Consider the following 23,288-nt stretch of genomic DNA (forward strand, 5'->3'; position numbering starts at 1 on the left):
AAGGCCGTCCCCCCCCCCCGCCCCCACACACAAGTTATGGAGGAATTCACCCATATTTTTTTTCACCACTTCTGGTTTTGTTATTTACATCACGTTCTCATCATTTAGGAGTTTGTGTGTGGTGGGAGGAGTGGATCCTGGGTCAGGTAAGTACATAGAACAAAATATTAGCCATAGATGGCAGGCACACGGGTATTTGCCACGCTTGCACCTTTTCTCAAGGTTTGACAATTTGAAAGATAAACAGGGGGCAAAGCGAGCGAGGCAGTTGGCTTAGGTGGACAGGGGCGCCGGGGCCCTTTAAGACGGGCCCCGCCCACCCCGGAAGAGCTCGTCCAAGCCCCGCCTCCCGCCGCGCCCCGCCTTCTCCCCGCCTGCGCCGGCCTAGCCCTCCGCCGCCGAGTGCAGTCACGTGAGCCGGGCTGCGGTGCCCCGGTCCGCGCCGTCATGGTGGCCCCGATGTACGGCTCCCCCGGCGGCCGCCTGGCCCGGGCGCTGACGCGGGCCCTGGCGCTGGCCCTGGTGCTGGCCCTGCTGGTCGGGCTGTTCCTGAGCGGCCTGACGGGCGCGATCCCGATCTCGGGGCGCCAGTGGGGGCCCGACGGGCCGGTCCCACCCGCCTCCCGCAGCCGCTCGGTGCTCCTGGACGCCGAGACCGGCCAGCTCCGACTGGTGGATGGCCGCCACCCTGACGCCGTGGCCTGGGCCAACCTCACCAACGCCATCCGCGAGACCGGGTGAGGGTTGGTCCGACTCCGCGCGGGACCCGCTGAGGGAGGGGGTTGCATGGACACCGGGCCTCTCGCCCGCCCCTAGAACGGGGCGCCTGTCTCCCCGAGGGTCACTTTTCCCGCCCCTGAGACTGCAGCACAGCCATCCGGACCGGATCCCTGGGGCTAATGCAGCATCTCTCAGCTCATGGGGACCAGTCCCTGGCCTTGAGCCAAAGGTGACAGTACCTCTGTTACCCTAGAGACCAGATCCCTGCCACCCAGGCCCCAGTGACTCCATCTGCATCAGGTCCGCGGAGCGCCGCCCCCCTCCCCCCATCTTGGGCCCGAAGGCTGGTGATGGCTCTTCAAGAGAGAAACTCTCATCTCACTTCCTTGGTTGTGGTGGCTTACCCCATGGGTGCCAGCTTCCTGCCTCTGTTCTAGAACCAGGGCAGCAGGACTGAGCCTAGATTGTAGGCCAGTGGGAAAAGCGCGAGGTCCCTAAATTCACATAGACCCAGACAGTGTGTTTGCTTGGGCTCTTCTCCTTTCTCTCCTCTCTCCCGGTCCTCTCTCCTGATCCTCTCTCCTCTCTCCTGGTCCTCTCTTGCTTGGCCAGATAGTATGGAGCCAAGTGCTCGGTCCTTGGCAGTCTCGATTGCTGTCCTTATCGCTGGGACCCCGGCTGTCGTTCTGACTCCCTTGCTTGTCTGGGCTCCCATTTCTGTGATTCAGATTTTGGATGTGCTCCACCGGGAGGTTGAGTGCTCCACCCTCTCAGGCCCTGTACCAGGGCTTGTGCCCATTCATTCATTCATTCATTCACTCACCTGATGTACTTGGCTTTGGGGACACAGAGCTGAGCAAGGTGAGGGTCCCGATTCAGTGGGGAGGCAGGCAGTGCCAGGAGGGAAACCTGAGCCCGTGGGCGTGGGGAGAATTGCCTAAAAGCCTTGTCAGCAGGGCTCAGGCCCTGGATCAAGGCTGTGTTGGGGATCCTAGTGAACCCTAAGTTCCCCTCTACTGCCCTCCCACTGCCCCCATCCACTTTGCTGGCATGCATTAATTCCTGCAGGTGTTGGGGAGATACAGAACGTGGGAGACACCCCCATTCTGGTGCTTTGTGGGGCTTGGGAGGGTATCAGGTAGACAGAGGGGACATTGTGAGGAAGGATTTGCTGCAGACACAGCGGGTGGGGCTAATCTGGGAAGGCTCCCAGGGAGAGGAGGCCACAGGGTGGGCTAGAGTCTATGGCAGGAACTAGGGCTCTGTGGCTCTGTGACTCTGGAATCTGGTTACCCTTTCTCTGCTGACTCATACGTGTTTTGGGCCCTAACAAAGCCAAGAGGGCCTGACAAATCTCTGTCTGAATGCTGGCGAGGAAGGAGGCACAGAGGTGAGGCCCCGCATAGGGCGGGGGCTTTGTCTTCAGGAGGCCCCCACTGGGCTGTGTTGCTCTGAATTCTGGAAAACAGACGTGGAGAGAGGACTTCCTTGATTGTGCCGGATGGAAAGGTCTTTCAGGCCCAGCTCCTTTGCTCTGCGACCTTTGCTCTGTGAAGGGTAAATCCCTTCACCTCTCTGAACCCATTCCCTCCTCTGAAAGGAAGGGGGGGAAATTCAGTGGGGTCACAGAAAGCACCTCTGTTTACTGAAAGAAGGAACGAGTGAAAGAAAGGAGCAGGTGCCCTCTGCCCCATTTTATAGTTGGGGAAACTGAGGCCCAAGGCAAGAGGCCAGGTCTCTTCTGTACTTCTCGCTTTCACCTCCCCTTTCCAGCATCCTTTCGGTCCAGTCTTCCCATTTAGCACTTGGGACCATGGCGTAGGGAGAACTGTATCAGAAGCAGGGAAACTGAGGCCCTTCAGAACAACCTCTTAGAACTCAGAGGTGAGACGAACTACATGTGGGGTTTCCTGGTCCCCGATCAGCAGAACCGCCGAGCTGTGGGTGACTGTCTCATTTTTCCAAGGGTGGAGGCCAGGAATTTGACTCGTCTTTTGTTTACCTGGACTCGGGATCTCTCCTCCTTCTGTCCCCCAGATTTCGCCACAGGATTGTCTGGCTAAATTCCATTTCCTCTTCCCACATAGTCTGCCCTCTCTCAGTTGTGCTGTATCTGACCTTGGACCGATACTCCCCGTGAAGCCTGAAACAGTTAGGATTGGGTGCGTGGGCATCTGAGCTGCCCCAGGAGGCAGAGCCTTCGCCAGTTTGGCTCTGACCTTGGTGCTGGGGAGGCTGAACCCTCCAGCCTTACCTTTTCCCCCTTCCTTGACGCCCCCCTCCGTCAACCAGCTGCTTGGTACAAATCACAGATCCCCTTGGAGTCAGGAAAGGAAGAGAATACCAATAAGAGGGAATTAACCTGTTAAGAGGCAGAGAACCAGCCCAAATCCACCAGCCAACAAGCAGAAGCTTGTGAAGTGGATAAATACCATCCAACTGTTCTTGGAAGTCAGAAAAGATAATCATATTCCATCAAGAATGAGGAAGGAGTGATAGCCCCAGATGAGGTAGGGTGGCCTACATACCGAGGGTGCCCAGGGTACCCTATACCCCGAAGCAGGGCGTGGTGACCGGGGGAGATTTGTGACCCCCAGCTCATCTCACAGGAATGGGCTGGTTTTTCTCAAACGTGGCCTCTTTAGACCCTGGAATCGTCAGGCATTAGGCACCGACAGCGTAAAATCGCAGTGTGGCCCATAGACGTTACAGAAAAAACAAAAAAACCCCCCAAAAAACCGGAGGGAACAGATCAGTGTACCAACTTTTTATTTTTGTCGAAGGAGTGCATTAAGAACAAAACAGAGAAGCATTTATTGACCTCTGTCAGTTTTATCTCCTAACAGATCAGCCCTTTTAGAGCCAAATAAGCAGAAAGGACGTGTTCTTTAATAGAGAGCAGTCTAATGGGTACATTAAGCTTCAGAAATACTCTTGTCAGTGGTTTTCTCTTGACCGGGGATCGGGGTAGAGTTTGGCAAAGTGGTCGGCACAACAGGGAACCTAGAGGCCGTTTGCCCAAATTCAAGCTTCCCCGTTTTACAGATGGGGAAGCTGGGGCTGGAAGGGCAAGGACATGTAGTATGAGGCCGAGTGTCTGCCTTACTGTCAGAGACATTTGGGGCCCTTCGCCTGCCTCATGTCTGTGGTGACAACCTTGGAAAAGAAGTAATTTGATGGGCGCCCGGGTGGCCCTGTCGGTTAAGAGGCCGACCCTCCATTTCCGCTTGGGTCCTGGTCTCACAGTCCGTGAGGTGGAGCCTGCATTGGGCTCGGGCTGACATCGCCAAGCCTGCTGGGGATTCTCTGTCTCCTTTTCTCCCTGCCCGCCCCCCCCCCCCCATAAACAGATACATATTAAAAAAAAAAAAATCATTTGATTAGGCCCAGGGCCTGTGGCAACAGAGGGATCCTCAGAGATCAGCCCCGGGGGCTCCAGCCCTGAAATCTGGTGACTTAGAACAAAGCCCCTTGAATGGGAACTCCCTCCATGCAAAGTATTCTGGAAATAGGCGGAAACCCATCAATCTGGGTTTTCTGAGGGCAAAGTGAATACAACCCACCTAAATGGAGTCACCTCAGTTGCCCTTTGGAACGAGGCCGCACACCAGGAGATGGGGTGGGGGGAGGGTGGTGGAGCTATCGCTTCCTGCTGCTTCTTCCTCGTTTCCGTTCTCTTTTAAGTTTTTGGAATTATTATGCAAGTAGTTAATTGTATTGGACAGGTAATTAATTATTATACAAGCAGTTCTTGTGGTAAAAATCCCAGCAGTCTAGAAAGTTAAGACAGGATGCATGAAGTAAATATATAGCCCCAGAGATAACCAGGGTTAGCTCTTTCTTCCAGAACTTTCTGTGCATAAATAGGCCTAAGTATGTATGCCTAGGTATAAGCATAGGTATGTGCGTGCGCCCGTGTGTGTGTGTGTGTGTGTGTGTGTGTGTGTGTGTAAAACGCTTTCACACAGACCACCAATTGCACTTCTCTAATTAAAAAAAATTTTTTTTAAGGTTTATTTGTTTATTTTGAGAGAGACAGAGACAGCATGAGCGGGGGAGGGGTAGGGAGAGAGAGAAAGAGAGAGAGAGAGAGAGAGAGAGAGAGAGAAAGAGAAAGAGAATCCCAAGCAGACCCCGCACTGTCAGCACAGAGCCCAATGCCGGGCTTGAACTCACGAAGTCATGAGATCATGTCCTGAGCTGAAACCGACAGTCAGACGCTTAACCGACTGAGCCACCCAGGCTCCCCTAATTTTTTTTTTAAAGGAAATTCTTTTTTTTTAATGTTTATTTATTTTTGAGACAGAGAGACAGAGTGCAAGTGGGGGAGGGGCAGAGAGAGAGGGAGACACAGAATCCGAAACAGGCTCCGGGCTCTGAGCTGTCAGCATAGAGCCCGATGCGGGGCTCGAACCCACGGACCGCGAGATCATGACCTGAGCCAAAGTCAGATGCTCAACCGACTGAGCCACCCAGGCGCCCCAGCTAATTTTTTTTTTTTCTTAACGTTGCCTCTGACATCTCGTCAGCACATGGCACTCTCTTCCCATCAGAGCAGTCTCCCTGTTATGTCATTACCTGTTTACATGCCGACCCCTCCCCCCCCCTGCATTGGCCTTTGGAAGGCCGAGCCTGCTTGTCATTCATTTCTTGGCGCCTGGTACCCAGTAGGCTCTCAACGAGGCTTACTTGCCCAAAGTATCAGGCGTGCACATTTTGATCATCTTTTCCTCTCCAGAGCCCTCTCTGGGGCTGAGCTGTTCCGGCCCTGGACCCCTTCCGGGGGCTTTTTAGCCGCCTCCCCATGAGGCTGTCCTGGCTGAGCCTGGCTGTGCCCTGTTTTGCCTCACACTCTCATTAGTGCCTTCCCGTAGCCCTCATTTTCTTCGCAGGAATTGCCTTAACCAGCGTTTCTCCCCTAGGTACAGAAGTCACCTGGGTGAATAGTTTGGTGTCCTTGGAGCAAGGATGAAATCCGGAACCACACGGGAAAAGATGGATAGATTTGGCCGCACACACACGAAAACCTCTGTGTGGCAAAAACAAAAGCGAAAAATCAATGAAAATGCAAACATATTTTCAGTGTTAGTGACAAGCGGAGGGCTAATGTGGACGTAGAGAATTTCGCAGATCAATAAGCAAAGATAAACACAAGGGAGAAAAGAGTAAAGCGCGTGAACCAAAGAGCTACAAATGACCAATAAAAACGTAAAGACAAGTGCAATTTAACCGAGGAAAGGATTACAATGAAAACAACACGATGGAATTTTTCGACCATTGCCCGAGCAAAGGTGGGAAAGATTGATAGGAATCATTCCCAGCCAGGAGTGTGTACCTTGTGACGAGGCAGTCTGTTAGTTAGAAACACGGGGCCTCGGGCCCTGCCCCAGACCTCCTGATCAGAATCTGCTTCTGAACAAGGTCTTTTAGCCACACGGATGCACATCAGAGTTTGGAAATGCTGCTTCCCAGGGGGAATGGGAGCCAGCCTGCCTGGAATTGAATTTCGGTTCTGCCCTTTGCCGGCTCTGTTTCACGCTGTGGGTCTGCGGACCTGGTCCGCTCCATGTTTCTGGGAGCGGCGGGCTGGCTGGGGCATGTTCTCAAGTCAATAGCAGAGGCACAGGAGGGCGAGTAGAAACCAAGGAGGCCTCCTCCTTTTTTTTTTTTTTTTTTTTTAAATGTTATTTATTTTTGAGAAAGAGAGAGAACCAGAGTATGAGCTGGGGAGGGGAAGAGAGAGAGAGGGAGACGCAGAATCCGAAGCAGGCCCCAGGCTCTGAGCTGTCAGCAGCAGAGCCAGACGCGGGGCTCGAACTCATGAACCGCGACATCATGACCTGAGCCGAAGTTGGACGCTCAACCGACTGAGCCACCCGGGCGCCCCAAAGGAGGCCTCTTGAGGGCTGATCTTATAACTGGCATACGGTCATTTCCACCCATGTTCTCTTGGCCAAAGCAAGTCTTGTGATGTGACCGAGCCCAAATCAATGGGGCGAGGAAGTGCTTGGCCGTTGGTGGGAGGGACCACAAAGTCGCACAGCAGAGGGCACAGATACGGGGGGCGAGGGGAGTAGCACAGGCTCCCGCAGCAGTGACATAACTCTGTGCCTTAATTTCCTCCTCTTGTGTGATGGGGGGTGGGGGTAACCATGCCGACCTGGTAGGGTTGTAGGAGGGTCGCGAGGATAAATGAGTTCGTACATAAGAAGTGACTAGAACAGGGGTGCCTGGGTGGCTCAGTCGGTTAAGCGTCCGACTTCAGCTCAGGTCACGATCTCGCGGTCCGTGAGTTCGAGCCCCGCGTCAGGCTCTGGGCTGATGGCTCGGAGCCTGGAGCCTGCTTCCGATTCTGTGTCTCCCTCTCTCTCTGCCCCTCCCCCGTTCATGCTCTGTCTCTCTCTGTCCCCAAAAAATAAATAAACGTTAAAAAAAAAAAAAAAAAGAAGTGACTAAAAAAAAAAAAAAAAGAAGAACAGCGTCTGGCACAGGGGAAGCCCTCACCGGACGCTGGCTGACGTGATTGTGGGGGGTGGGACGTGGATTGGTACGGCTTTGCGGGGGACGGATGTTTGTCAGTGTTTATTGAAATGAAAAAAACGTGCCCTTTGACCCAGCACTCCTCTTGATGGACATTCGCGTGAATGGCCGTTCCTCACTGTGTTTTTCAGGGTTTACTGCTAGCGATGGCCGTGTGCCCAGCTGGGGGCTGGCTTTGCATCTGTCCCCGCGCTGACCAGGTGTCCCCTCTCCTCCCCATCTAGATGGGCCTTTCTGGAGCTGCGCACGAACGGCCGCTATAACGACAGCCTGCAGGCCTACGCGGCGGGTGTGGTGGAGGCCGCCGTGTCTGAGGAGGTAAGACCGGACCGGGGGGTGGGAAGGGGGGGACCCAGGGCTCCTGCCTCCCGCCCCACCCAGCGTGTCCCCCAGGGAGCTTTGAAGGGCTCTGAGGTGAGGCGTGTACAGAGGGGGCTCCCCTGCCTCTGCCCCCAGCCCTCCACCTAACTGGGGAGCAGGGGCTCACGTGTGTTCTCGGAAAACTTAACGCCAGGTACCGTTTGATGCGTATAAAATATACGTAACGTGTCCCAAGTCACGAAGCACAACGATCCAACGGACATCCAGACTGAAACGTAAGGCTGTTACTGATACCTTTGAGGCCCAGCCCCTGCCCCCAGAGGCACCCGTCACCCTAAGTGTGACTTCCATTCATGCATTCACTTATACGGGGGATAGAATTCACATGCCGTAAAAGTCACTGTTTTAAAATGCACAATTCAGTGGTTTTTAGTCTATTCACGGGGTTGCGCAACCGTCACCCCTAATTCCAGAGCATTCTCATCGCCTCAGAAAGAAACCCCGTGCCCCTACCTCCCTTCTCTCCCTCACCCCAGCCCCGGGCAGCCCTTCATCTACCTCCTGTGTAGATTCGCGTGTTGTTAGCGAGGTTTCATGCGAACGAGTGGTCGCCTGTGTCTGGCTCCTTTTTCGCGGCGTCATGTTTTCAAGACGCATCCACGTTCTAAAGTATATCGAGCCTCGCTCCTTCTTGTGGCCACGTGATACTGTATCGTGTGGATAGAGCCCATTTCATTCATTCGTTCGCCCGTGGACGGACACCCGAATTATCTCCCCTCTCTTACTTCTGGTGACCTACTTGTACTTCATGTGATGAATCCCCAGGCAACATACCTACTAATCTGCTTTACTTGATTTGGGGCGCTGCGAAAGGGATCTCATAAATTTCGGAAGTCAGCCCGTGTCACAAGTAGGTGAGGCTATGGAGTGACAGCCCTTCTCCCCGCCCCCTGCGTGGATGGAGGTGTGACGCCCGCTTTGGAAAATCATTGGGCAGTAAAGAGCCGAGGCTGCCCACGCCCGGGGTTCCAGTGGCCCCGGTCGTCGGGTGTGCCCGGGGCGACCCGAGGACGCGCTTGAGGGGCTCAGAACCGCCTTAAGGTGGCAACAGCCGAACGCCCCTGGCGCGTGAGTGCCCAGGTGGTGCTACGGTGGCAGAGAGCCGATGACGGGGCCTTGACAAGGAGTGAGCAGCCGAGCTGCATCCAGGTGCTCGGGGGCGAGAGGGAAGACCATGCGACAGACCACAGCACGCAGTGGGACACTCCTTTAAGAAACTCACGCTCCTCGTCGTGATACCCCAGCAGCACTTTGGGACGCCCTCCTGGGATCCCGATGTCGGGGGAGCTGCTCAGACGCTGGGTCGGGCCTGTGCTGCTTGGGGCGCTCGGTGGTGAACGAGACCTGATTCCATCTCTCGGGGGGCCCGAAGCCTGCCAGGAGCACCGGGGCAGGGCCACAGGGCTCCCCTGTAAGGAATCCCCAACGCGTGTGCCCGGAGCTTTGCCCGCCTTCTCTCCCTGATCCTGCTCACCCCACCGAGGCCCAGAGAGGGGAGATTACTCACCCAGGGTCACACAGCCCATCAGCAGGGAAGCCAGCACTCAGACCCGCCTCTGTCTGCCCAGAGGTTCTGCTGCCTCCCCTACTGGCCCGGGGGGCTCCCCGTGACTGGCCACTGCGTCCTATCCCAGGCTGTGTCCCCCGCGCCCAGGCCAGAGACTGGTGTAGGCCAGGCGCTTGGCAAATGCTTCTGGAAGTAGGGGAAGGCTGCATGGTCGAGGTGGCATCTTACCGAGGCCTCGAGGGCTGAGTAGAATGTGAGGGTGTTTCAGGGAGATGAACGCAGAGTGGGGGTCCATCTACACCTTCCCCTGGTTCGAGTCTTGACTCTTTGATTCATTACCTAGAGGACCTCGGGTAAGGTCCTCGCACGCCTGTGCCTCAGTTTCTGCAGCTACGGAGTAGGGATGCTCACGGTAGCGTTTTCTTTACGGAGTTGCCGTGGGGTTCGACAGGGTTGGGTCACGCAGAGTGCTGTCAGTGCTGGCTACGGGCAACCGGCCACTTCTCCGTCGCGCTGCAAGTTAGGGGACTTCCCTCCCCCTGCTGGAATGTCACTGGGTGGATTTGGGATTCCAGGTCAGGTCTGGCCTCCCCCGGGCTTCTGCAGTCAGCTGACAGGTCAGCCGGGGCAGCCGGGTGACCTAGAATGGCCTCATTCCTGTGCCCGGGGATGGGCTGTCTGCCAGCGGGGGTGATGGGGCGGCGTGGTCTTTAACCTCCAGGAAGGTGGTCCAGGCTTGCTCGTGTGACATCAGAGCAGCGGGGGTGTGGAGGGCCTCTGAGGGCCGGTTGAACGGGCACGCGTTCTCTTGCCCACATGTCGGTTGTGAGTTCCTTGCTGTGTCCTCGGGGCTTAGGATGGGGACACAGTAGGTGCGTAAACGCAGTAGCTGAATGGGGACTGAATGGGGACGTAGACTGGGCGTCTGAGGCTGTTCAGAGGCACAGTCTGAACAGACTTTGAACGGCGGAGGCTTTCAAAGGAGGGAGGCAGCCAGAGGCTCTGGGCCCCCGAAGGGACGAGAGCGGGGTGGAGGGAGGAGAGCAAAGGGGCGGAGGGGGCCTCCCGGGGCGCCTCGGCTCTTTGGAGGCTGGGGTGGGGGCGAGGCATCGGAGCCCGAGTGGGGGGCCGGCTGGGTCCTCCGCGAGGGGAGCAGCCCGGCTGCGCCACCCCGGCCCGCGCCCACCTCGTCCGCCCCGCAGCTCATCTATATGCACTGGGTGAACACGGTGGTGAATTACTGTGGCCCCTTCGAGTACGAAGTCGGTTACTGCGAGAAGCTCAAGAACTTCCTGGAGACCAACCTGGAGTGGATGCAGGAGCAGATGCAGCGGAACAAGGGCTCTGCTTATTGGCATCAGGTGGGCGTGGCCCCCGTGCCCATTGGGCGGGGCGGTGGGCGGGGCTGCTTTGGGGACCTGACTCTGCTGTGGGTGCTGTTGCTCTGACCGCCGGCCTCCCACCCCTCTTCGCCGGCCCTTTCCCCTCACTCTCTCCTTCATCCTTCCCTCCATCAGTCAGGCCTTCCTCTTTCCTTCCCTCCCTCTCCAGCCACCCGTCCATTCCTCCGTTTGTCTGTCCATCCATCCAGTCTTCCCTCTTTCCCTCTCTTCTTCCCTTTCCCTCTATCCCTCCCTCCCATCTGTCCTTCCAGCCATCTCCCCACCCACCCACCCACCCACCCATCCGTTTATCCATCCACCTACCCATCCATCCATCCACCCATCTACCCACCCACCCATCCACTTCTCCATCCAGCCATCCAGTCTTCCCTCCCGCCATACTTCCCTCCCTACCTTCTGTCTTCCTTTTCCCTCAATCCTTCCTTCTCTCCCTTTCACCTGTCTACCCATCTGTCCATCTTCCATTCATCCTTCCCTCCCTGTCCATCCTTCCCTCCCACCCCGCCCTCTGTATGTCTAGTCTGTCCACACATTTACCACCCACAAGCTTATCCCATCTTTCACTCTCTTCCTCTCACCCATCTGTTACCCCCACCCATTATAGCCCCACCCTTCCTGCCATTGATGTGCCCCATTTGGTTGTCTGTCTATGTCCCTGTGCACCGTCTACCCATCTGCACACTTCCCCCCTACACCCCCTCCCATTCACTTGCCCAGCTGTCTGTCTGACCAACCACCCTGTCTGCTTTATTCCTCACCTTCTTCCTGGCCATCGGTCCTTGAAGCACCTGTCAGTGTGAGTCTGTCCATCTCTAGCTCCTTCATGCCTGCCCTCTCTCCCCATCTTAAATCTTGCCAGGGGCTGCCCTGTTCCCTGGGGATCATGCCCACACACCTTTTGCACCTTCTCTGTCCCCAGCTTCGTCTCTTGCTGACCACGCTCTGTGCTCCAGCCTCCCTGACCTCCTGGTTCCTTGAACCCTCCTCTTCCCTCAGGGCTTGTGGCCCGCTGCTCCTTCTGCCAAGAGCACTTCCTCTGCCTGGCTTGCCCCCCACCCCTCACCTCTGTCCGGTCCCCACACTTCCCTGTGGTGCTCTAGTGAGGGACTCAGAGTCTGTCTTCCACCGCCCGTGAGGACAGGCAGGGATCACATCTACTTTGTTCACCAAAATACTCCCAGTGCCCAGCACGAGGGCCGGCACATAGTGGGTGCTTTATATGTAAGGGATTGCTGAATATTTATAGATGAAGGAATGGGTCTGTCTTGTCCTGTCTGCCCATCCAGTCTATGCACCTGATTAGACATCTGTCCTTCTGTCCACCCTGCCATCCATCTGGACGATTGCTTCTCTTTCCTTTCCTTCTACATAACTTAGTGGCCACCCATCCACCTTTCAGTCCTGCCTGCCTGTCTGTCTGTGTAGCTTAGCCTTTTGTCCATCTGTCCATCCATCTTACAGATGCTAGGTGCATGGTCAAGGCCCTACGGGGGACACAGCGATGATCTCCCTGGTTATAGAACAGTGACAGTGACAATGGGGGAGAAGTCAGTTACAAGACACATGCCCTGAGGCAGCAGCGCAGCCAGTAGCTAAACTCAGAATTGGGAGCAGTTGACAATGCGTCAGGGCTGGCTGGGAGGCTTCCTGGAGGAGGTGGCTTTGAACTGGGCTCTTAAGTGGGAGTGATTTAGGTTGGCGCAGGGAAGAGACATATAATTAAGTAAGTAATGGCAGGAAGGGTGGGTGCTGGGTAAGAGGGGGGTCAGGGCTGGCTGGAGCCATGAGGGTGCACCTGGGCCGCTCCTGCTCTGTCTGGATCCCCAGACCAGAGCCCCTCCCACTGCCTCACCCTCCCTCTGCCCCTCCCTCAGGTGCGGCTGACCCTCCTGCAGCTGAAGGGTCTGGAGGACAGCTATGAAAGCAGTGTGACCTTTCCGACTGGGAGGTTCACCATCAAACCCTTGGGGTTCCTGTAAGTGCCACCCCTGGAGTGGACAGGGTAGGGGAAAGGGCCCCGCGCCTTATAGTCAGACAGACCTGGGTTCCAGTGCCCGATCTGCCGCTGCCTGGCCCGGCCTCGGACCGCTCAGCTCACCCTCCAGAGCCTCAGCTTCCTCCTCTGGGAAAGGGGTGTGTAAGTGCACTCCCGGCAGGCACGGTGACCCTCTGGTGCCCGGCCCTGCCCAGCCTGTTGCAGCTTGCTGGGGACCTGGGAGACCTAGAGCCAGCCCTGAACAAGACCAAGAGCAAGCACGTCATGGGCTCTGGTTCGTGCTCCGCCCTCATCAAGCTGTTGCCTGGCCAGAGTGACCTCCTGATCGCCCACAACACCTGGAGCTCCTACCAGAACATGCTGCGCATCATCAAGAAGTATTGGTTCCAGTTCCGGGAAGACCCCCAAGGTGGGTGGGATGCGGGTGTATCTGCGCGCGTGGGCGCGTGTGGGCGCGCGGGGCGGGCTGGAGGGTGGGCGGAAGGTGCGGGCCTCGGCCCCACGCACGCCGCGGGGCCGCCCTCAGAGTTCGTCTCATTTTTAACACATCTGTTTCCTTTTAGTTCGTACTTTACAAGGTGTGTCAGTCACCTGTTGCTGCGTAACAAGTCAACCCCAGTGTAAAACAACCAAAGCTTGAGACCCAGCCATTTACTTGTGCTCGTGGGTCAGCCGGGTGGTTTTGTCATCCGGGGCCAGGCAGGCCTGGGTGATGGTGGCCGGGTCCCTGACGCTTCTGCGGTCAGCGGAGGTGGGACGGCCGCATTTGCCCGTCTGGGGCTTGGCCGTCAGCTGGGTGTTGGGGCGGCCGGGCCGGCGCAGGCTCCTTCGTGTGACATCTGGGCAGGGAAGCGTGGAAGGCCTCTCGAAGGCTGATTGAAACCGTTGCTCAAAGCAAGTCAAGTGACCCGCTCAGATGTGAGAGGTGGGGAAGCAGAGCCTGCTGTCTGAGGTGAGGAATTGGAGGGTCCCACTGCAGACGGTATGGGTGCGAGATCGGGAAGAAGGATGGCCATTTGCGCAAATGCTCAGCTGCGTGAGGGGCGTGCGAGTAGGTTCTTCCTGTCCAATGTGAAAAGTTTGCAACTAAGGCCCAAGTGCCCCAGAGTGGCTCCCCGCCCACCGATCCCCGGCCCCAGCGTCTCCCCCCCACCCCGGCCGCCCCGAGGTGGCCACTGCCTCATGTTCGCAGTGCCTCCCTCTTGGCCACCCTTAAAAATCAAATGTTGCCAGGAGGTGGCGAGGCGGTGGGGAAACATACACCCTCCTCCTCTGCCTACGGGACTGGGGCTTGGTGCTGCCTCTTTGAAGACGAGCCCAGCCGGCCTGTAATAAGATTCAAAATCTGTCTCTCCCATGGTCCAGCAGTTCTTGGCTCGGGTCTGTCCCTAGAGAAACATTGCGACTTCCTGCACAGAGCCCGGGTACAAGGATGTCAACTACCATAATGGTTTGGAAACAACCTAATGCCCGTTAATTTCAAGTAAATTTCCGAATTGACTGACACGTATACAGAGAAGTGTGCGCGTCATTCGTGTGGAGCTGGGATGTTTGCGGCTTGAACGGCCCTGGGTGCAGCACCCACATTTGGCCTCACCCCAGCATAAGCTCCATCTGATTCTTACGGCATAGACGAGGTTTGCCTGATCTCGAATGTCACGCGAGTGGAAACACGCGGCATGTGCTCGCCTGTGTCTGAATTCTCCCGCTTAGCGTGATGCCTGTCGGGCTCGTCCATATTGTCACCTGCAGCCACAGGTCTCTCCTTTCCGTTGCTGTAGATCCGTGAACACTGTAATGTCTTTTTAAAAAAACCTACGTAAGGGGACGCCTGGCTGGCTCAGTCAGGAGAGCCTGCGACGCTTGATCTCAGGGTCGTGAGTTCGAGCCCCACGCTGGGAGCAGAGTTTACTTAAACAAAAACCTACATAAGTTATACACATGTTACAGAAAATTGGAAAATACAATAAAACGTTCACATAGAATGACAATCACTTTGAATGCCGCACGACCCCTGGGAGATCATTTCGGAGACTATTTGGTTATGTTTTTTCCGAGACTGAAATATACTTTATTTTTCCATTTGCTTTAACTGATTTGTATTATGCTAGTAACATGTGAATACATTCGTGCGGACACAAATTCTAGCAATGTAGGTGAAGAAATACATCTCTCCCGTGAAACCCTTCTCCCAAATTCCAGACCCCTCCTAAAAGGACACCTGTTGCCACTTTGGTTTGGATCGTCTAGATTTTTTTGGATGCCTTTATAATGTGTATGTATGAACCTTTTTTTTTTGGTTAAGTCTTTATTTTTTATTCTTATTTTTATTTTATTTAATTTGTTTATTTATATTAAATATAATTTATTGAGGATGGCACCTGTTGGGAAGTCTTTATTTTTTAGAAAAGCTTTAGGTTTACCGATAAATTGAGTGGCTATTACAGAGAATTCCAATATACCTTCCCACTCCTTTCTCCTATTATAAACATGTTGCATTGGTGTGGTGTATTTGTTAACAGTTGATCTAGCAATATCCGTATGTTACTGTCAACCGAAGTCCTTAGCCTACATTCAAGTTCAGTCTGAAAAGTATGGTCGTACGGATTTTGGTGAATGCACGATGATGCGTATCCGCCTTTATAGTATTATACAGAAGAGTTTCACTGCTCTAAAAAGTTTGTTTTAAAAAGTTAGGGTTAGGGTTAGGGTTAGGGGTTAGGGGTTAGGGTTAGGGTTAGCTCCAGGCTCTGAGCTCTCAGCACGGAGCCTGCGAGATCGTGACCTGAGCTGAAGTCGGACGTTTAACTGACTGAGCCACCCAGACGCCCCTGGCCTTGGAGAAGTTTTGATAATTGCCATGATCAGTCCACCTTCTAACTGCTGGATGTTAAACTTTAAACTAGTTCTTAGTTGAGGACTTGGGCCATTTCCAGGTCTTTGATGTTTGCAAGACAAGTGGGCCCCCAGGTAGAAACACTAGGTTAAAAGACGGGATAATTAAACATTTTAGTCTCAAGATGCACACAGCCAAACTGCCTCCAAAAGTGGCTGGGCCAGTTTATACTTGTCCACAAGGCTGGGAGGTATCAGCTTTCCCCTCAACCTTGCCAGCACTGGGTGTTATGTTTTTTTTCCATTTTTGACATTCTGATGGGTCATAAATGACATCCTGGAGTGAGCTTTTTTTTTGGATTAACTTTACTGATGGTTAGTTTAAACACACGTGTAGGATGTATATATTGATGGGTTTGGACAAACACAGACAGTCATGTAACCGCCACTCAGCAAAAGCAGAGAACACTTCCGTCACCCGGGAAGGTCCTTGTGCCCTTTGTAGTTGTCCTTCCGGCAACCACACCCCTGATCGCCTTTCCATTACATTAGTTTTGCCTGTTCTAGAACTTCATATACACCCCCCCTGATTGGAGGCCTACTGTGTACCGCCGTAGGCTAGGCGCTCTTCACCTTGGCATTCTTGGAAGTTAAATCCTTAAAGAAAAGGGAATCCCTGCCACTTTCGACAACATGGACGAACCTGGAGGGCATTGTGTGAAGTAAAATACGTCGGACACAGAGAGACAAATACTGTATGATCTCATTTATAGGTAGAATCCTAAAGCGTGGAAGCCGAGAGTAGAAGAGTGGTTGACGGGCGGTTGGGAGGGTGAAGCAGGGGGACGTTGGCCGAGGGCACAAAGTTTCCGTTCTGAGCTGAGTAAGTTCTGGGGATCCAAGGTTAACTGGGTCGTGACACTTGAAATTTGGTAGGAGAATAGACCATAAGTACTTTAACCCACATGAGATGGTAACTATGTGAGGTGATGGGCGCCCTCCAGAGCTTGACCGTGGGCATCATTTCACAGTGTGTGTGTGTGTGTGTGTGTGTGTGTGTGTGTGCGCGCGTCACTGCACGCAGTGAATACAGGTAACTTATTCATCAGTTATATCTCAGTAATTCATCGGTTGTATCTCAGTAAAGCTGGAAGACAAACAAAAACAAAGCCCGTGCGCTCAGACTTCTGGGTTTTGCCCTCTGAATTATCATTTTTACAACAGGTCTTTGCAACTAAAAAAAAACCAAAAAACAAAACAAAACGGGGGGGGGTGGAATGCCAAGGGGTGCCTGGGTGGCTCAGTCAGTCAAGCGTCGGACTCGATTTCGGCTCAGGTCATGATGTCACGATGGTGAGATCGGGCCCTGTGCTGAGCGTGGGGCCTGCTTGGGATTTTCTCTCTCCCTCCCCCTCTGCCCCTCCCTTGCTCTCCCTCTCTCTCTCTCAAAACTAAACTGTTACTAAAAAAACTTAAAAAGGAAAGCCAAAGCGTTCTAGTAAATGAAATATATTTTTAAAGAAATGTGTGTGTATATATATCTCTCTCTTTTTTTTTTTTTCTTTTTGCTACGGCTTTCCTTTTTACACATGCACACACAGACGCACACACACACACGCACACACGGCAAAGGCATGGTTTGCTACACATCAGAACGGATGGAGGCCCCCCCTGAGGCCTGCTGCTCCCCACCTGGAGGCTCTGTGTCTTGGGCAGGGGCACAGGGGTCCCCGGATGGGCTGATCTGACCTGCACCCCTATCCCCCGCTGGGCTTACTCTCCCCCCCCCCCCCACAGTGAATTCTCCACTGGCTCCTGGCAACAAGCTGGTCTTCTCATCCTACCCTGGCGCCCTCTTCTCCTGTGACGACTTCTACATCGTGGGCAGCGGGCTGGTGAGTGTCCCTCTCGTGTCGCCTTTCTCCCCGGGGCTGCCGATCCCCAGTCCCTGCCGGGGCTCCACATTGTCTGCTCCGCGATCACCCCCTCAGCGATCCGTCGCTGGTTTGGGGGCCCGTTTGCGGTTTTGTTCGTGTGTCTTTAGCATACGCTGCCCCTCCCTCCACCGTGACCTTGCTGTTTCTCGTGCTGCCTCCCCTCTTGCCTTCCGCACACTCCCTCTAGCCCGGCCACGTTTTCTGAATAAATGTTGTTTCCAATGTGTTGTTTTTAATCGGTTTTCCTGGCCGGGGTCCAGACTCGTTTAGAAATCTGTTCCTGGCATCCCCGAGCCGGGGCATTGAGCCCTGAGATTGCAACATGCGGAGGAGAAAAAACATTGCTTTAAAATAATACCCTCCTCGCAGAAGGTGCCAGTTCCCGGGGTGGGGTGGGGGGCGGCGGGGAGGGGCTCCTTCCTTCCCTGTTGCTTTCTGAGAGAAGCATGGGGTTTAGCTCCCTTAAATGTGGAAGGAAGCGCGAGAGGGCCAGGTCGTGGGGGCGGGGACCCCCTCGCTGCAGTCCTGGTGGGGAAAGGAGGGTACGGTCTGGGGAAGGACAGCTGAGAAGGTTTCATCCAGTTTCCCTGGCAGGAAATTAACCTTCCAGCAGGGTCCTTAACTGTTTCTGTGCCACAGACGCCTTTGGCAGGCGAGGGGGTTGTGGACCCCCTTCTCAGAGTAACGTTTTTAAACGCATAAGCCAGAATATAAGAGATCATAAAGGGAACCAATTATACTGAAACGCGTTGATCGCAATACCACGTAGGGAACCTTTGCATGTTGTACACGTGCTGCTTACTGAACGCACCGAAGGCCTGACCACCGTGACGTAGGAGGAACGGGGAGCAGAAATGACATCCTGAGCGAGGTGCCGCCCTGTCGCATGCTGGGCAGACGTCTGTGACCTCTCTTGGTGACGGTCTCAGGTGCCACTCGTGCCACGGGGAGCTGCCAGTGGAAGGAGATGCCGAGTTTCAGTTCGGTGGGGGTGGGAACAGAGATGCGCTGTTTTCCCCTCCCAGTCTGCCGGCTCCCCTCGTCCCGCCCCCGGCTCGGAGCTCCCCTGCCCCGAGAGGGGAAACCGCCCTCCGGGGCTTTCCGGGCCACGCCGGTCCGAGTTCTGGCAGTGGCTTTGGGTGCTAAGAGCAGTAGAGCGAGGGACAAGGAAGGGACGGGGTGGAAGGAGTGGAAGACGGTGTTCCCACCCGGGCGTTGCTATCACGGATTGGTGTGAGAGCCGGAAGTTCGGTGATCGAATCTCGGCCCATCCGCTTACCAGCCGTGACCTTTGGCACGTCCCCTGGCTGTTTCGGGCCTCACTTTACTTTTCAGTAAAGAGGGGCATCAGAGGTCCTGCCGCGTTTTCCTCAAGCCCCCCGACTTGCCCTGCAGAACTGCAAGGCAGGTGTAGAAATGGGATGCCGTCTCTCTGGGGAAAGATTTGACCGACTTGGTCGGGAGAACGGGTCCAGAGGAGCAGCACCGTGGGCTCCGTCGGGGGCTGTTCTCCGGGACGAAGCCGGATGCGTGATCGTGAAGCCCCCTCGGCGCTCAGCCAAGGAACCAGTGAGGATCGCGCACCCAAACCAGGACCCGGGGTTTCCAAAAGCTGTGAATAACCAGCGTGCGGACCACGATTGGGGCAGCATTGCCACTTGGTGGCAGCGTGCCGCGGTCGTAAGTCAGGTGGCCCTTCAGTGCAGCGTCCCTTCTGCTCTCCCACAGGTGACACTGGAGACCACCATCGGCAACAGGAACCCGGCCCTGTGGAAGTACGTGCAGCCCAAGGACTCTGTGCTGGAGTGGGTCCGCAATGTCGTGGCCAACCGCTTGGCCCTGGACGGGGACGCCTGGGCGGACATCTTCCAGAAGTTCAACAGTGGCACGTGAGTGGGCTTCTGGCACTGTGGCCTCCTCATCCCCGAAATGGACCAACCCCCCCAACAGTCACGCCCCCGGGGACCTGACGTGGCACCAGGACCACATACCCCACACCCTCCGCAGAGCCCTCATGGTTCTTCCTGGAGTTGGAAAGTGCCTTAAAGTCTTCTCCCTTGTCTTATATCTAGGGAAACTGAGGCTCAGGAAAGGAAGGGCTTTGCCCCTCTCCTGCAGGCTCTTCTATCCAGGGACAGGCTCTAAGAGGGAGGCCAGGGAGAGAACCTGGAAGATGAGAGCTCTGGGGACAGGGGAGGGCTGTGTGAGGAAGGGGGCGTGCGTGGATGAGGGCCTGTGCACCAGAGACACTGGAGCTGGACATTGCAGGGCCTTGGAAGGTTGGGCAGAAAAATTGACTTCTGTTCCAATAAGCACTGGGGAGCCATAGATTCCTCTGGAGCAGGCACACGGTATGATGAGAGCTGACGACACCTGTTCAAGCTGCAGCGTCAGGGTGACAATCAGACGGCCGGACATCCCCCACCCCACCCCCACCCCATGAGTCCCTACTCCGCGGGCCACTGGGGCGGTGGCCCCAGGGTGTGTTCAGTCCCCCTTTCTTGGGCACGGCAGGTACAACAACCAGTGGATGATCGTGGACTACAAGGCGTTTGTCCCCGGCGGGCCCAGCCCTCGGAGCAGGGTGCTCACCGTCCTGGAGCAGATCCCGTGAGTACTGGGGGAAGGACGGGAGGGTGTTCCAGGCAGAGGGAACCGCCTAGGCAAAGGTCTGGAGGCATGCTGGAATGTGTGTGGGAAGGCGAGCATCTGAGGAAGGCCAGGTGGGAGAGGGGAAGATTCAGGACGCAATCTACCCCGGGGCAGTGGGGAGCCATCAGGGGTTCTGGAGCAGGGCAGCGCCCACAGGTGCTCCTTTTCTCACCAGTCTTGCCCCGTCTCCCTTCTCGGTCCCAGGGGCATGGTGGTGGTGGCCGATAAGACCTCGGAACTCTACCAGAAGACCTACTGGGCCAGCTACAACATCCCGTATGTCCCCACCCCTGCCCCATACCCGCTTCACCCTTGCTCAGCTCTCCGGGCTGGCCAGGGGTCCTTCCGTGCGTGATCTTTTCAACCCGTGGAGCAGAGAAACCGCTCTGCCCTTTCTTTGGCCAGAAAAGCCCTGCCGGTCTGGGGGCTTAGGTCTGCACCCACGGCAGGGTGGTGGGGGTTGGCCCGGCTCAGGTGCCGACCCCTGCGGTGGCTCCCTCGCCGTGTGCCCTGTAACTAGGCTGCGCAGCCGCAACCTCTTGGCCCTCTGTCCTCTGCCAGACGAGAGATTTGACGCTTACGACCCCCTCCCGGCAGCCACGGCCACTGTTCCCATGTCACAGATGAGGAAACTGAGGCCTTGCGCGAATGCCTGCCTTTCCTGAGGTGCCTTCCGCAGCTGTTCAGTGGCGAAGTCGGCATCTGAACCCATGTCTCTGGGACTGCAGAGCCTCAGCTTGGTCACCTCACCAAGCCGCCCCCACCCGGCCTCAACGGAAGACGTTGTTGCCGTCCTGTCGTGGTTGTTAGTGATCATGTTCTGGAGTGACCCCCTCCCCCGCCCCCCACCTCCCGGGCCACAGCCGGTGCGGTCAGAGGCCGGGAGTGACCCTCCTTGTGCCCCGTAGGTACTTTGAGAGCGTGTTCAACGCCAGTGGGATGCAGGCCCTCGTGGCCCAGTACGGGGACTGGTTCTCCTATGACAGGAGCCCCCGGGCCCAGATCTTCAGGCGGAACCAGTCGCTGGTGCACGACTTGGACTCCATGATCCGGCTTATGCGGTGCGTGGGGCAGCGGGAGCCCCGAGTCCCGTGGGGGCTTCCTGTGCGCTTTCCTGGCCCTTGTGTGACCCTCACGGCGAGCCCGGGGGCCGCGGGGCGGCGGCCAGCTGTAGCCGCGGGTGCGGGAGCCCCGTGGCGCTGTCCTCCTGTTCCGGACGAGGGTGCCGGGCAGCTGTGCGGTGGGCCACCCCGTGCCAGGCACCGTGCCCGGTGCCAGAGAACCCGCACCGAGCAGGGGCGCCCTGGCCGTGGGAGGCGCGGAGCCCGTCAGGCGCGCGCACCGATGTGGGCGTGAGCTCGGGCTGGCGGAGCCCCGAGAGATGCCAGAAGGGGGCAGGATGGGGCATCTAGCCCGGCTTGGGGTTGGGGGCGGCCTGAGCAGAGACGAGCCGCTGAGCATGGCGCGGGCAGGTGCAGGGGTGAGGGAGGCCCGGGTGGCGGCGGGGGGGGGGGGAGCGGGCACCTGAGGGCGGGTGGCTTGTCCCGGGGCTCTGCCGCCACGGGGAGCTCAGCCCCCTCCTCGGCCCCCTCTTCCCGGCGCGGCTGATGCCCCCTCCCTTCCCTCACCCAGGTACAACGACTTCCTGCACGACCCACTGTCACTGTGCAAAGCGTGCAGCCCGCAGGCCAACGCAGAGAATGCCATCTCGGCCCGCTCCGACCTGAACCCGGCCAATGGCTCCTACCCTTTCCAGGCCCTGCAGCAGCGCTCCCACGGGGGCATAGATGTGAAGGTACGGCCCCGCCCTGGGCCTGGGGGCTGGGGGTGGGCTTGGGGAGGAAGGGGGAGGGCGGTGGTGAAGGCTCAGGTCAAAGCGGATGGCAGGACAGGAGGCAGGGTCGGCGCTGGGCTGGGGTCGGGGTCAGAGTTAGGGCTGGGGGTCGGGGCCCTCCGGATTGGGGCGGCTCGGGGCCCGGCCTGGGCTGGTGCTCAGCGGCCTCTGCCCTGGCCCCCAGGTGACCAGCATGACCCTGGCCAAGGCCTTTCAGCTTGTGGCGGCCAGTGGCCCCACGTGGGACCAGCTGCCCCCGTTCCAGTGGAGCGCCTCGCCCTTCAGCGGCCTGCTGCACATGGGCCAGCCCGACCTCTGGAAGTTCTCGCCCATCGAGGTGCGGTGGGACTGAGCCTCCGTCTCGGCCCCACCGACCCCCGCGGGGCCACCACGTGCCACGGCCCCGACCTCCCACCCGCCCGCTCCGTGGGCTTCGTCACCTGCTGTGCCCAGATCTGGGACCCGGGTCTGCCAGGGTTACTCTCATCTGGGTCGTCTCCTAGGTGGGACACGGGGCCCGCCGGGGCCCAGCACTGACTCGTTTGCTCCCCGTAAGTGGGCGAGTGCCGCCCTTGTCCTCTGCCTCTGCACCTCTCTCTCTGCCCCGTCTGCTTCTCTCTCTCCCCCGGCCTGGGGCCCTGTCCTCATGCTGCCCTCTCCTGAGGGCTTGGGAGGGGTCCTCGGGTGGGGTTCGGGGCCCCTGCTGGGGCAGCGGGGGACTGTCTGGGTCCCTGCCTCCCGGTGTCATTCCTGCCGGTGGCTCTGGAGCTTGTGGGGTTTCGGCCCCGAGACCTGGGCGTTGCCTCTGGTTGGCATCCGTCCTGCCACCTCCCGCCCCTGCCCCCCTCGGGAAGCAGCCCCCTGGTTTCCCTCCTGGGCGGCTTCCCTGAGGACAGAAACTTGAAAACAAACAAAAACCAAAGTTTCTGGTGACTTGTGGCTGCGGGGGTGTGAGTGTGCCTCGTTGGCCTCGTTGGCTGCAGCCTCGTGCCCCTTGCCCCCCAACTTGGGCCTGCCCTTGGCCTCTGGGCCGTGCCCACAGCTCCCCTGCTGTAGGAACCAAATCGCAGGCTGTGCTGCCATTAAATGAGAGGCCGTGGCCCCTGTGCTGTGCTTTTTGGGGCAGTGGGGAAAGCTGGGTTGCTGCCTTTTCTCCTCTCTGGTTTGGGTTCTAGACCATCCACTCTTGCATTCTCTTGTCCATTCTTCTGTCTATCCACCTATCCATTTATTCATTTGCCAACCCTCCTATCTGTATCTACCCACCCACCCACCCAGCCACCCATCCATAGATCCATCCATCCATCCATCCATCCAGATGTTCACTGAGCACCTACTTTGTTCTGGGTCCTGTCCTGGGGCCTTCTGAGCCAACAAGACTTTCCCAAGTTCCACTGTGGGGTACTACACAAGATGAAACAGAGCCTGTCACCGTCTGACCTTAGCCGGCTGGTCGACCCCAGCCCTCCACGCCTCAGCTCTT

The 23,288-nt window shown here is 56.9% G+C and overlaps 1 protein-coding gene across 1 annotated transcript; it reads left to right on the forward strand.

Annotated features, from left to right (window-relative positions):
- The first annotated feature begins 421 nt into the window (after positions 1 to 421).
- PLBD2 (phospholipase B domain containing 2) lies at positions 422 to 22,907 on the forward strand. The gene is made up of 12 exons (XM_047088173.1): positions 422 to 737; positions 7,485 to 7,578; positions 10,351 to 10,509; positions 12,426 to 12,526; positions 12,742 to 12,956; positions 17,180 to 17,277; positions 19,048 to 19,208; positions 19,834 to 19,929; positions 20,176 to 20,247; positions 20,880 to 21,032; positions 21,604 to 21,766; positions 21,990 to 22,907. Exons 1-12 carry the CDS (start codon positions 448 to 450, stop codon positions 22,155 to 22,157), a joined length of 1,770 nt encoding a protein of 589 aa, XP_046944129.1. The 5' UTR covers positions 422 to 447; the 3' UTR covers positions 22,158 to 22,907.
- The last annotated feature ends 381 nt before the right edge of the window (positions 22,908 to 23,288 follow it).

Source organism: Lynx rufus, unplaced genomic scaffold (genome assembly GCF_022079265.1).
Source record: "Lynx rufus isolate CCGP_SWC_20201006 ecotype Redwood Valley unplaced genomic scaffold, mLynRuf1.p SCAF_24, whole genome shotgun sequence".
NCBI lineage: Eukaryota > Metazoa > Chordata > Mammalia > Carnivora > Felidae > Lynx > Lynx rufus.

What these genes read in the sequence shown, in the direction of transcription:
- PLBD2 (XM_047088173.1), top strand. Translation starts at nt 448, where the DNA reads ATGGTGGCCCCGATGTACGGCTCCCCCGGCGGCCGCCTGGCCCGGGCG. An exon ending in TGGGCCAGCTACAACATCCC is followed by an intron (nt 20,248 to 20,879) that starts GTATGTCCCCAC and finishes TGTGCCCCGTAG; the next exon opens with GTACTTTGAGAGCGTGTTCA. An exon ending in ACGGGGGCATAGATGTGAAG is followed by an intron (nt 21,767 to 21,989) that starts GTACGGCCCCGC and finishes CCTGGCCCCCAG; the next exon opens with GTGACCAGCATGACCCTGGC.